The sequence below is a fragment of the Oryx dammah genome, unplaced genomic scaffold (assembly GCF_014754425.2).
Source record: "Oryx dammah isolate SB20612 unplaced genomic scaffold, SCBI_Odam_1.1 HiC_scaffold_2, whole genome shotgun sequence".
NCBI lineage: Eukaryota > Metazoa > Chordata > Mammalia > Artiodactyla > Bovidae > Oryx > Oryx dammah.
In genome coordinates, this window is record NW_024070186.1 from 189,970,125 (window position 1) to 189,984,111 (window position 13,987).

General features: G+C 56.5%; 1 protein-coding gene across 2 annotated transcripts in view; it reads right to left on the reverse strand.

The window, feature by feature from the left end:
• CLIP2 (CAP-Gly domain containing linker protein 2) overlaps positions 1-13,987 on the reverse strand; it is a 75,627-nt gene that overhangs the window by 46,705 nt on the left and 14,935 nt on the right. For both annotated transcript variants that reach the window (XM_040260922.1, XM_040260913.1), the window contains exon 2: positions 6,660-6,849. In XM_040260922.1, the coding sequence (XP_040116856.1) occupies positions 6,660-6,783 (124 nt within the window). In that variant the 5' untranslated portion in view covers positions 6,784-6,849. The remainder of the gene's footprint in view (positions 1-6,659; positions 6,850-13,987) is intronic.

The following is a 13,987-nucleotide window of genomic DNA, read 5'->3' on the forward strand; positions in this document are numbered from 1 at the left end:
CAGCCCCAGAGCCCCAGGACGGGGCTCAAATGCAGCCTGGCCAAGACCCTGACCTCCCCTCCGTGGTCAGCCCCAGAACCCCAGGACAGGGCTCAAATGCAGCCTGGCCAAGACCCTGACCTCCCCTCCGTGGTGACCCTGAAGCAATATACATAAATGCCCCGCAAGCCCCACAGCAGCTTCCTGCTCCAAGACCCCTGCTCTCCCAGCAGGTACGCAGCACAAAGGTCGAAAGGAAGGGATGGGGTCTCCAGGGCATTCCACAACGGCGCCAACTTTTCCCTTGCCCGCTCCACCTCCCATCAGCTCCTTGACGGCACCCGCCCATATCGTCTCTGGAGAGACCCCTCCCAACCCACCCTGACCAAGGCAGGGCCCACCCTCTGTGGCCACCAAAGGCCCGGCATCTCCTCGGCTATGCTGTCCCCAGCCATCCATCCCCTGAAGAAGGGACCCTCTAACCAGCCTGCTAGGGGCGGGTCCCGGCCCTAGGGATCGCTCAGCATCCTTCCTGAGCCCAAGGGAACTCAGAAGCCCCCCTTCCATTCCCCTTACTCCCAAACCAGGTGGACAGAGCACCCACCCAGCAGACTCGGCTGGGGCCCCAGGGAGACAAAGACATGGAAGGCTTACCCTGGAAAGAGCAGAGCCAGGTCCCCATGGAGAAGCCCTGCTATGGCCACGCCAGCCAGGCGGGCGGGCGCTGGCAGCTGGGCCCCTGCCCGCCCCTCCCTGCTCTCACCGCGCCCCACCACCACCATTCCCGATCGATTCTGGAAGCATTAGGAGGCTGCCCTGCCCCCAGCCCGTCCGCAGTCCAGCCACAGAAAAGCTCAGCTTGGCTTTCCCCATCCTGAGGGCATAAAAAAAGTTTAGGATGTGGTTAGGGGAGGAAAGCAAGAGCGTTGACCTTGAAGGGAGTGTGTGCCGCCTGGGGCAGTGCTGGCTCTGCACGAGCAAGGGCTGGAAGCTCCTGGTTCCGCCCAGGCTTGCACAGCATCTGGGACAAGTCAGTTAAAACGGGCATGATGCCACCTACCCTCCTAGGGGGGACTTCTCAGGTGGCGCTAGCGATAAAGAATCTGCCTGCAATGGAGGAGATGCAGGAGGCTTGGGTTCGATCCCTGGGTCAGGCAGATCCCCTGGAGGAGGGCATGGCAACCCACTCCTGTATTCTTGCCGGGAGAATCCCATGGACAGAGGAGCCTGGTGAGCTACAATCCATGGGGTCACAGAGTGGGACACAACTGAAGTAACTGAGCACGCACGCACACACGCACGCGCACGCGCACACACACAAACACACACACCCTTCTCAGGAACATGGGGACCAAGCTGAGACACACAGACCTCCAGGGTGGCGTGGAGGGGGGTCGGTGTCTAGGACTAGAGGTCAGCTGTGAAGCTGTGTGAATGCCCCATCCCAGGCATGGCTGGTGCTCATGTCTGGAGCACCCACAGAGTGAGGGGGAACCCGGGCCCCAGCTCAATAAGCCAGACCTGAAAAGCTCTGTGCCGCTTGGGGGAGATCACAGAATAAGAGGTAGACCCTGTCCCGAGTGGACACTCCTTGTGTGAAGGGAACGCCCATGCACACCCGTCCTTGGTCTCCTGTCCCTGACGCTCCAAATGTGGAAAGGCCACAGGCCCACAGGTCACACAGATCTCATCCTAATGCAGACAGATGGCTCCTCCCACCCTGCCCACCAGCCCCAGGTCTGAGCAGAGCGTGGGACTGGACGCAGCACTCCACCCATCCCAGCTGCCTTACCCCTGGTGGGGGGCAGTGGGTGCCGGCAGCCTGAACCAGCTTTTTTTTAAAAATTTCTTTCTTTATATTTTTTTAGCTGCACTGGATCCTCGTTGCTGCGCTCAGGCTTTCTCTAGTTGCAGCGAGTGGCTGCTCTCTAGTTGCAGTGTACAGGCTTCTCACTGCAGTGGCTTCTCTTGTTGCGGAGCACGGGCTCGAGAGAGCTTGGGCTTCAGTAGTTGTGGTGCGTGGGCCCAGCCGCTCCACAGCATGTGGGATCTTCCGGACCAGGGATCGAACCCGTGTCCCCTGCATTGGCAGACGGACTCTCAACCGCAAGACCACCAGGGAGGTCTCCGGAGCTGGCTTTAGATGTGTCTCACAACCCCAGTCCTGCCACTCTCTGGCCCTGTAACTCGGGGCAACTCAGCTGAGAGCTCGAAGCCTCAGTTTTGCCACCTTTAAAATGGACAGAAGAGCAGTTCTTTTCACTAGCTAGTTAACGAGAAAGAGGCGTGAAAAGCCACCTGCTGCTGGGCTGACTTGTAACAAAGCAAGTGTCAAACGCCATCCCCGCTAGATGGGACATCTCTGGGGCTGGACCACAGTGTGAGGGACGCGAGAGGGGAGAGACCCTCCAAGGACCCACCTGCCCCAGTTGGGGGCAAGGGCAGAAGACCTCAACGGTGGTTTGTGGTCTGTCCCTTAGCTCAGCCGCCCTTGAGTCTCCTCCAGGTCCCCGCAGCCAGTCCTTCTTGTTCCAGAGTGACACCCACGGCGTGGCCTGGCCTGCCCCTGACCTGAGGCTCAGAAGCGGACCCAGAAGGCCAAAGGGTCCTGTGTAAGCCCACTGTGGTCCCATCTTTCCCATGACGGCCCAGCAGTGTTGGACCAACGAGGGCTGCTCCTGACCCACAGTGAGGACCGTCACCAGCAGCATCCAGGGGCCTGGAGGCCTGAAATCCCCCCGTGTCTTCCTCAGGCCCAGGATAGAGCCCCAACCCCCGGGGAAGCCTGGGTCTCAGCACCCCATCTCCCTTCCAGCCCCGCTCCTACCCTGGCCCACTCACAGCCCTCCAAGGACCCCTCAAGCTGCTCTCCATCCATTCTAGTCCTCAGAGTCTTCAAGACACAGAATCTTTCCAGGATGCCCTTCCCCTGACCTCAGCTGGGTGGCTTCCTGCTCGTCAACTCAGATCTTCGCAGCCAGTGTCACCTCCTGAGCGAGGATGCCCTCCTCGGCCCTCATCTGATCTGAAGCAGCCTCCAGGGGTTCCATCCCATCTGGCTGGGCTCCCTTGACCTTGAGGCCCATCCAGGTCTTGGTCCACTGGTGGGCCCCAGACTGCCGTCCTGTGCACCTGCCCTGACCACCTCTGGGCCACCTCCTGGTATGGGAGACCCCCTCCCACGTCCCCCTCCACCCCAGGCCATCCTCTCCTTGTGTGTCACCACTCTGGGAACCGACACAGGCTGGGGTGGGCTGGGGCATCAGTCCAGGCCCAGCCCTTGGCAGACCCTCTGCCCGGAGGCTGAGCTCATACTTTGGGAGACTGCCACTGCCCTGATTCCCAGAGCAACTGCCCCCTCCAGCCACCACCAGGCTCCAGCTTCTGCCAGACCCTCTCTCGGCGCCCCAGTGCCCACCTCCAGAGTCCCAGTGTCCCTTGGGGACAGGCACCTTCAGCACCTTGGAGAGCCGATGGCCCGCTCCATGGCATGGGTGAGGGAGCCCATGGGCCAATAAGAGTTGGGGGCAGGCACCGTCCTCCCCTGCTGCAGCCCCCAATCCCGGCTCTGCGGGGACTCTTGTTGTGAGACCTGGAGCTATGCCAAAAACGCCTCCCTCCCCCTCTCACAGGGTCCTCACCCCGGCCAAATACTCCCTCCTCCAGTCCGGGGTCTGTGTCTCTCTGACCTGCAAAGGCAGCAGGTGCCAGAGCAGGAAGGAGGGCGGCACACAGCACAGCTGCCCCCTTTGGCCACCAGTGTGTCCCTTGGCAGGGGGCGTGGCTCCTGATCGATTGGGCATTCACGGAGGGACACCCCCTCTCCCCAGAACAACCCCCCATGCAGGGTTGGGGTCCAGGCAGACCACTCAGCCCCCACCCTCAGGGGCTCCCAGACCAGGGTGACCAGGAGGCAACAAGCAAGCCCCACAGTGTGGTCCGATCCCCTTCCCTCCAGGGACCACAACGATGGAGCCGTTCAAGACGAGACAGCAAAGACGACACTACCTTAGCAGGGGGCACGTGCCACAGAAGGCAATGAAATGCCCAGCAGTCAGATGCAGGTTCGGATACAAACCACGCCTTAACTGCTTGAAACAACTCGTGCAATAGGAAAGAAGACCAGAAAGAAATAGAGGACGATGGGTGGGGGGTGTGTGGTGTGTGATTAGGTTAAATGGAGGAGTAATGGGAGTTCCTTCTTTTATCACTCAGATCTTTCCATAATGAGATTATGGACGGTTGAAAGGAAAAGAAATTAGTCTCTAATGAGCCTTGTGCCTGCAGGCACTTCACGTTTATTAACTCAGTTGATTCCATGAGAGAAATATTATTATCCCATTTGCAGCTCTGAGAGGTCAAGTAACTCTTCCAAGGTCACACAGCAGGGGCAGAGCTAGGAGGGATGTGAGAGCTGGATCACAGCCAGAACGCAGGCCTCTCTAGATCAGAGCGGGGCCAAAGAAAGAATCTAGAAGGTGCTATGGGCTCTCTTGAAGAGGGAAGAGAGTCAGCAAGGGGCCTCTCTTGAGCCCTTCTCCAATCAGTGTGTGTGTGTGTCTGTGTGTGTGTGTGTGTGTCTGTGTGTGTGTGTGTGTCTGTGTGTCTGTGTGTGTGTGTCTGTGTGTGTGTGTCTGTGTGTGTGTGTGTGTGTGGACGCGCAAGCACACTCAGTTGTGTCCAACTCTTTGCGACCCCATGAACTGCAGCCCACCAGGCTCCTCCGCCCATGGAATTTTCCAGGCAAGAGTACTGGAGTGGGCTGCCATTTCCTTCTCTAGGGGATTTTCCTGACCCAGGGATGGAACCCACATCTCTTGTGCCTCCTGCACTGGCAGGCGGGTTCTTCACCTGCTGAGCCATCAGGGAAGCCCCCTCCAATCAAGGGGCTACACAGCCCCCACTCGCACTGGACCGAGCTCAGCCCGCTTGGTGCCTCTGTCCAGACTCTTCCTCCAGGTCCCACGTCACCCGCCTTCACATTTACATTCCTCCAGCCTCCAGGCTGAGCTCACTCACACTTCCTCCAGGAAGTCTTCCCTGCAGCCCACTCCTGGTGGTCAGTCCCTTGACCTCTCACAGCCCTGGCAGTGAGTGCAAACATCCTCACCTGGGTGACCACATGCCTCCTCGCCCATCTCCTCCATCCCGTTCTTAACCCCTGCAACCCTCTCTCCTAGCTTGAAGGATGCTTAGCAACACCCAGATGTTCTCTGCTATAATAACATCTTCCAACAGGTCCCATCACACTTAAAACAAACCCAGTCCCCCTGCCCTTCATCACCTGCCTCTGCCGCCCTCCACAACCTCATACTCCTCATTTCCCAATTCCCTCTATCATATTCCTTTTGATTGAAAATTTCCCAGCAGCTTCCCACCGTTAGGATGAAAGTGAAACTCCCTGTATAACCCCAACTTGTCCCCTGCAACCGGTCTACCCCTATCTCACCGGCATACTTCCTACTGATCATATTATAGCCACACTCACTTTTTTCCCCTCCCTTATACTCACCATGCTCCCTTCTGCCATTGGGCCTTTGCACGTACTGTTGCCTCTGCCTGGAGTGCCTTCCCCTCCTCATCTAGTAAACCGTCACCCTCAGACCTCAGCTCACACGTGCCCTCCTCAGGGAAGGTTTTGTTGACCTTTGGGACCATGTGAGGCCCCAGTTAGAGGACCTCATCATACTTAGCACCCCGCCCCCCACCAGGCCGGCAGTTCCCTAAGGGCTGGGACCACATCCAGTTTTGCTCAAAATGAGAGTTCCAGTGGTTAGGACTGCATCCACGGAGCAGACCCTTGATTTATATTTGTTGAGTGAACAGGGTATCTACAGCCATTTATAAATGATGGACATGCGAGATTTTTAGTGACATGAAAAAATCCACTTGATCATGTTAAAAGGAAAAAAGCAGACTTTCAGGTTGTATATGCAGCATGATTGCAAACAGCTAAGAAAAAAGTGAAAAGATAAAAACCAAAGTAATAATACTAGGTTGGCCAAAAAGTTTTTTTGGGTTTTACTGTTATATCGTATGGAAAACGCGAATGAACTCTCTGGCCAACCCAACAGTTTCCTCTAGAGACAATGACTGGCAATTTTACCATCAAAATTTAACTAGTACACAGTGGACTATCTTACTTTTGTCACCAGAAAAAGCCAACAGTTAACAGCTGTCCTCAACCCATTTGCCTTCAGAGCTGGTGCCTCCAGCCAGAGCACCCAAAGCAAGGTCAAGGGCATGGGTCTGAGTGGCACACAAGAAAGCTGGTGGGAAGATGGAGACCATCTCAGACCCCAGAAGGGGAATGAGTGGGCGCAGGGAGGTTGGCAGAGGTTGGAGTGTGAATAGGGCTGTGTCTTCCAGGCTGAGTGATGTGGGCAAGGTGCCATGCCGCCCCGGGCTTCCACTGCCTCGTCCCTAAGGGAAGGCAACAGTGGTACCTGCCTCCTGGAGCTGGAAGAGTGTCAAAAGGAACAACGAACCCAAAGCATGTGTCACTGCCCATCACCAGTTAATTTTCAGAGGGATGTGGGCAGACATCAAGAAGAACTTCCCAGAACCACTGGCCTCCGGGCTGGTCAGGAAGTGGCTCAAGTCCTTTCAGCTCTTCCAGAAGAACCACTACCCACCACCCCCGTCCAGCCCCTCACCCTTCTACCCTCGGCCCTACGCACCTTCCTTAGAGCCGGTGGGCGCCACAGTGGTAGAGGCCGAGGCTGACCCAGTGGACGTCCGCCCCATGGGGCTTGAGTGCTTCCCCCCACGGCCGGGGGGCTTCAGGCCGCTGGGCTTCTGCATGGTGGTGCCACTGGGTGGGCACAGAAGGTCCGCGCGGGTCACGTGCTCTCCGCCATGGCCACTCACCTGTGGGCAGACAACAGGAGGGACGACATCACGTCACCAGATAACATCACACCCCGGCCCCACGAAGCGGAGACCACAGTCACCCCCATTTTCCAGATGGGGAAGTTGAGGCACAGAGAAGTGGTCACAAGTAGGGGCTGTGCATGGGCAGATGTCGGCACTTGTGTCCTGGTCTGCAGAGCTCTTGGTCCGGCTCGCTCTCTCTGCCCAGGTCCTGGGTCCAGGAGGTGAGAATTGAGAGTGAGCTGGCACGGGGGTCTGCGGCACTGGCTGTATTAACCCCAGACGCCCCAGAGCAGGACCACGTGGGTCATCACAGCTACCGACAGCTGAATGTGGCTCTCACCACTAGAGCACAGGCCGGCAGGTTCTGACATGCAGGGCAACCTGGTGGGTCACTCCCCAGTGGACCCCAGACCCTCTAGGACTAGCCAACAGCTCACATCCTTCTCGATGTGGGCGGACAAAGCAAGATCTAATTTAATCAGCCTGCTTCACCACGCAGGCCACATGCCAGCTATTACGTCCAGCACCCACCCACCCCATCCCTAGTGCAGGGACACACCCACACCCAGAGAAGCTTATACCTGCCCCAACCTCATACCAGGATGGACTCAGCATGCCCTCTGCCCGCCCTCCCACCGTTACAGCCCCTGCTTTTATGACTAAGCAGAGAAGAGTGTGATGCACACAGCATGCAGAGCACTAGAGTCTGACAAAGGGGACTCCTGAGAGGGGAAGTCCCCGTATCCATGGTGATCAGTTCAGGGTACCAGGTGACAGCAAGATGGGCCTGGCTGCGGGGGGTTGGGGGAGCAGAAAGGACGAGCCCACTACTCTACCCCCACCACACTGTGCACGCTCCCTCTCTTTTATGAGGTGTCGGTGGAGGACTCAGCACCTGCTGGGCCCTGTCCTGCCCCCAGAGCCACAGGCAGGATGTGCCCTCTGCCTTGGGGGGCACAGTGTCTGGTGGGGAGAGGGAGTACAGAGCACCATGGACGGACAGAGGATTTGGGGAGAAAGCATCACCCCCCCAGGGGCGCCGTATCTCATCCCACACTTGGACATAGAACACTATTCCTTTTTAGAGAACATTTTTCTCCATTCTTTTTTTTTCCCCCAATTTAAAAACTTTATGATTTATTTTTTTATTTTTGGCTGCACTGGGTCTTCATTACTGCACTCGGGCTTTTCTCTAGTTGTGGCGAGGGGGGGGCCTTCTCTCCAGTTGCAACGTTCAGGCTTCTCTTGTCGTGGAGCACAGGCTCTAGGGCACACGGGCTCAGCAGTTGCAGCTCCCGGGCTCTGGAGCACAGGCTCAATAGTTGTGGTGCACGGGCTTAGTTACTCCAAAGCATGTGGGATCTTCCCAGACCAGGAATCAAACTGGTGTCCCTGCATTGCCAGGTGGATTCTTTGCCACAGAGCCACCAGGGCGATCCCCTCTTCTCCATTCTTGATGCATATGATCTGTGTGTGCACACTAAGTCGTTTCAGTTGTGTCTGACTCTGTACAACCCTATGGACTGCAGCCTGCCAGGCTCCTCTGTCCATGGGATTCTCCAGACAAGAGTACTGGAGTAGGTTGCCATGCCCTCCTGCAGGGAAATCTTCCTGAACCAGGGATCGAACCTGCATCTCTTATGTCTCCTGCTTGGCAGGTGGGTTCTTTACCACTAGCGCCACCTGGGAAGCCCCATATGCCTTATGTGAGCTGACCCCAAACCCCCATACCTAGAGTGGACACATGACCCAGGCCTGGCCAGAGCCCCACGGTTAGCTGAAGGAAGGTGGTGTGACCCAAGGAGCATCAGGGCCCGGACTCTGGTTGGAAGCTTTGGGAAGAGGTGCTCTTCTTGTTCCGGGGCTGCCTGGCTGTGGGATGAAAGCCAGGAGCTGCAGGGATACCACATGGCAGAGCCTGCCAGGGAGCAGCGCCAGCACAGAGAAATCAGAGCCGAGTCCCAGGATTCGGAGGGCCTGGATCCAGCTGAACCTGAAGGTGGTCCCTTGAGCCCTTCACTCACATCAGCCAACAAATCCTCACACACACACACAGGCATTGTTATATCTTTTTGCCTAATTCTCTTTGAGGGACACCTGCAATTGACTTCCCAGGTGAGGCAGTGGTAAAGAATCTACCTGCCAATGCAAGTAACGTGGGTTCGATCCCTGGGTCTGGAAGATCCCCTGGAGGTGGGCATGGTAACCCACTCTAGTGTTCTTGTCTGGCAGAGAAGCCTGGCAGGATACAGTCCATGGGGTTGGAAAGAGTCAGACACAACTTAGCCACTGAGCATACATGCACGTCACCCACAATCAAATAAATTCTGACTAATACAGAAGCCAACCCACAGTGCTCCCAGCAGGTATATGCAAAGTGTCCCCAGAATGGCTCTCAGGCCAGCAAGATGAGCCAGCAACACTATTACCCACCCTGGCATGGCCATGGGAAGAGTCAGCTCCTCATACAGGGCGGCTAGACATCAGAGCACAGGAAAATGACCTCCCCTAAGCCACAGAATGGTGGCACCTACACGCCCAAGTGGGCTGATGGGAGCAAGGCATACATGCCAGCCTTGACCTGCCCGCCCCCCAGAGAATCCACCAAATCCAGCATTCTAACCACCTGCTGCTGCTGCTGCCGCTGCGTCGCTTCAGTCATGTCCGTCTCTGTGCGACCCCATAGACGGCAGCCCACCAGGCTCCCCCGTCCCTGGGATTCTCCAGGCAAGAACACTGGAGTGGGTTGCCATTTCCTTCTCCAATGCGTGAAAGTGAAAAGGGAAAGTGAAGTCGCTCAGTTGTGTCCAACTCTTAGCGACCCCATGGACTGCGGGCCACCAGGCTCCTCCATCCATGGGATTTTCCAGGCAAGAGTACTGGAGTGGGGTGCCATTGCCTTCTCTGTCTAACCGCCTGACCAACTACCTAATACCCCAGGAATTCTGGGGCCCAGGAGTCACTTGCTGTTAGGCATGGGTCAAGCTACAAATCATGTATCTAATAAATGTCACCCATCACCAACATACAAAGAACATTTGGACTCCCGGTGGTCTAGTCGTTGAGGATCCACCTGCCAATGCAGGGGACACTGGTTCGATCCCTAGTCCAAGAAGATTCCACCCACGACTAGTGGAGCCTGCGTGCCCTAGAGCCCATGCTCCGCAACAAGAGAAGCCACCGCAATGAGAAGCCCTCACGTCACAACTAGAGAAAAGCCCCACGTGCAGCAACAGACCCAGGGCAACCAAAAATAATTAATAGATGACTTTTAAAAAGAGAACACTTGACAACTTACTAATAAGACCTAATAAACAAAATGAACCAAAGAGCTGCATACCCACTTCACCAACGAAGATGTGCAAACAGCAACAAGCACGTGGAAAGATGGCCAACGTCCTCAGTCACGAGGGTAATACGGATCAAAACCACAATGCGATACCACTTCACGCCGACTGGAGCGGCTAACATCAGAAAAACTGGCAATATCAAGTGCTGATGACGATGTGGAATAATCAGAACAGATTGTTGGGAGAAATGAAAAATGGTGCAAACCCGTTGGAAAACAGTTTTTGGCAGTTTCTCGAAAAGTTAATATATACCTACTCTATGACCCAACCACCGAAGAGAAATAAAAACATGTATGCATACAAACATTTGTTTAAAAAAAAATTGTTCATAGTGACCTTATTCACAAAACATGAAACAACCCAAATGTCCATCAACTGGTGAACACATGAACACATTTATACAATAGTACACAGAGGTCCCTTGGCATCCTCAGGGGATTGGTTCAGGACCCTCTGCAGATACGGAAATGGGAGGATGCTCAGGTCCCTCATATACAATGCTATCGCGCAGTCAGCCCTTCTGACTGCAGATGCAGAACCCAACTGGACTTTTTTTTTGGCCATATGGCATGTCCACCAGGGGTTCCCTGGTGGCTAAAAACAGTAAAGCATCCGCCTGCAGTGCGGCAGACCCGAGATTGACCCCTGGGTCGGGAAGATCCCTTGGAGAAGGGAATGGCAACCCACTCCAGTGTTCTTGCCTGGAGAATTCCATGGACAGAGGAGCCTGGCATGCTACAGTCCATAGGGTTCCAGAATCGGACACAACTGAGCGACTGACATTTCCACTTTCCTGCGGCATGTAGGACCTTATTTCCCCAATCAGGGATTGAACACACACCCCCTGCATTGAAAGGCAGAGTCTTCACCACTGGACCACCAGGGAAGTCCCTGACTACAGATATAGGCAACAATATTGAATGAGCCTCCAAAAACACTATGCCAAGTGAAAGAAACCAGACACAGAAGACTACATATTGTTTGAAATCTGAAAACTATAGACACAGAAAGATCAGCAGTTGCTGGGGGTTGGGCAGGGACTGACTTCAAATAGGCACAAGAGAACATTCTGGGTGGTAGAAATATTCTAACCCTGAACTGCGGTGATGGCTGCCCACCCATATGTTTATACTGAAAGTCATCAAACTGTACACTTAAAATGGATAGATTTAATGGTAGGTAAATTAGATCTCAACTTTTTAAATCCATTAAAAAAAAAAATTCCTGAAGACTCCCCACACAAATTGGTGCAAATAGCCTTCAAGGTCCTCCTCATGCCCTACACAGCCCTCCTTCACCCACTCCACTCCAGCCACACGTGCTCACACTAAGCATGTCTTGGCGTCAGGGCCTTTGCACATGCTGTTGCCTCTGCCTGGAGTGCTTTTCCCTCAGATATTCAGAGTGCTGGTCATCTCCTTCAAGCACCTGCTCCAATGTCCCCTTGTAAGAGTACAAGCCCACCCCATGCCTCCCCTGCTTTGTATTTCTCTACTGCTTGAGGATAGGACTTGAGTCCGTTTTGTTTCCTGTGGTATCCTCAGTCCTGATGTAGGCCTGGTGCCTACAGGTGCTCGGTGAATCACTTGAATGGTTAATGACACCGGCTTATAGCAATGAAAGGCCCGGGAGGCTCCCCTCACCTCCCCAGCGCCCAGCTTTAAGGACCGAGTGACTTGTAATGATCAACCCAGCTGGTTATCTGACACCGTAGCTTTTCAGGCAGCTGGTCCACTCACTAGCTTGCCTGCCCTTTGAGACAAGGGCCAGGCGTCAAAACTGTCTGGCATTCTAGCCTCCCCAGCCAGCCTCGCTGACGATGACCCTGCATTTCCTCACCACTCGCCTGACACTCCCGCACGTCCCAGACTCTTCCTGTGCCTTTTTCTCCCACCTGCTTCACTTCGCATATTCCAGCCACATATGAAACTCTTGGCCCAATGTCTCCTCCAGGAAGTCCCCCAGGACCTTTGACTCACAGAGGCTTGAGGATCACACACTGAGCCAAGAAGAGAGGATACTGTTCTCTTATTTTCATCTGCCTCCTGTGGCCCAAGTGGGGCCACAGTCTCCTCTCTGGGAATCCCAGCTTCAGCATAGTACCTGGCACAGAGCTCCTGATTCAGAAACCCCATAGGACAGCACATTTGCTGTAGCTCAGAGGACAACAAATCTCCAGGGATACTGCTCTCAGGGGAGGCTTCCAGAGGCTCCCATAGTCGCCCTCCTGACCTCCCAGGCCGATGACTCAGGAGCATCCAGTATGAGGAACCTACTGTGTGCCAGACCATACACCCTGGTGAGGCAGTGGGCATCCTACAAGTGAACATCCGACGCGCAGCAAAGTCCGAAGACGCACCTAAAGCCAGACGCTCAGCAGTTCGGCGGGAGTCAGACCCAGGTCCGGCCCCGCTTCCCCGCGCTGCCTGGACCAGGCCTGGAATAACATTTGTGAGACCCCTGGCCTCTGGGGAGGGCGCCCACGTGCCTCCCTGACAAAGGAGACCGGAAGAGAGCAGAACCCAGGCGGTGTAACCCAGTCCCCGGGAGGGCTGGGGCCAGGGGAGGAGAGGCCCGCCGCCCACCCCCAGCCCCACCCCCGCCCTCCGTGCAGGGCTCCAGCGCTGGGGGAGCATAGCGAGGGGGAAATGGAACAGGAGGAGGGGGAGGAGGGCCCTTTATGACTCAGGCCCGCTCGTGGGATACAGGAAGAGAGGGGTTTCTTGGAAAAAGCTGGGCCGTGGGGACACGCTGGCCTCTGACCACCCTGCGGCTGATGGGGGAGGCCTGGGAGGAAGTATTGCTTCCAGTCTCACGGAGCCCAAACTCTAGACCCATCACGAGTAGCTGTAGGGCCCTGGCCGGGTGTCAGCCTCAGCGTCATCACCTGTAAAATGGGAGGGAACACTGCTGCCACATGGGGAGCACGGCCGTGCAAGGCCGCGGAGGCAGCCCCACGAGGGTGCCTCCGTGCCCAGCACACAGGCTGTGCAGAAGGGGCAGCGTCTCTACGATCCGGTCTGTTACGTTCTCCGCAGGCTTGGAACGCACACGCCGCCTCCCCCTGGGACCCGGAGCCACAAGAAGGCAGGCATCGCAGAAGCAGGCGAGGGTGGGCGGCATTCAGACCAACAGGCCCCCTTTGTGGCGCCTTCAGTCGCCATTGACCTAAGACAAACCGGGCTGCATTTCAGGGTTTCCATTTCAGCTGTCCGGGGGGGGGGGGGGCCGCAGTGGGGGGGGGGGGGGGGGGGGGGGGGGGGGGAAGGGATGGGGCCCAAGAACTTTCTGCCAATTGGAGGCCCAGGGTGCTGCCCGGCAGATCGGGGAAAGGTGCCAAATAGGACAGTGGAAAGCCCATGCCCTCGTGCCAGCGTCGCCCAAAGGGCGCAGGAGGCGGCACCAGGAAGTGGGCTCCCAGGACCAGACCTCAGCTCAGCCATCAGCTGCACCCTGGACTCTCCTGCTGGAGGGCAGCCCTCCCCTCCGCCCAACAGAGGCGGCTCCTGGGGTGGGGTGGGGGCGCGGGGGAGGGGCTGCACCCCCTCCCCACCCCCACGGATCCCCGCGGCCGGGGTGCCCAAGCTCCCCCTGTTCTTCTGAGCCACGTGGCAGCCAGAGATGGACTCAGTGTGGCCCCCTGCCCAAAGGCGGGGGCCCACAACGGGCCCGGGGGGGGGGGGGGGGGGGAGGAAGAGTGCTGTAACCGGGAGCACGGGGTGGGGGCTGCCAGACCCCACCCTGCCAAGTCGACCAAACAGCTGAGGATTTAGAGTGCTTAC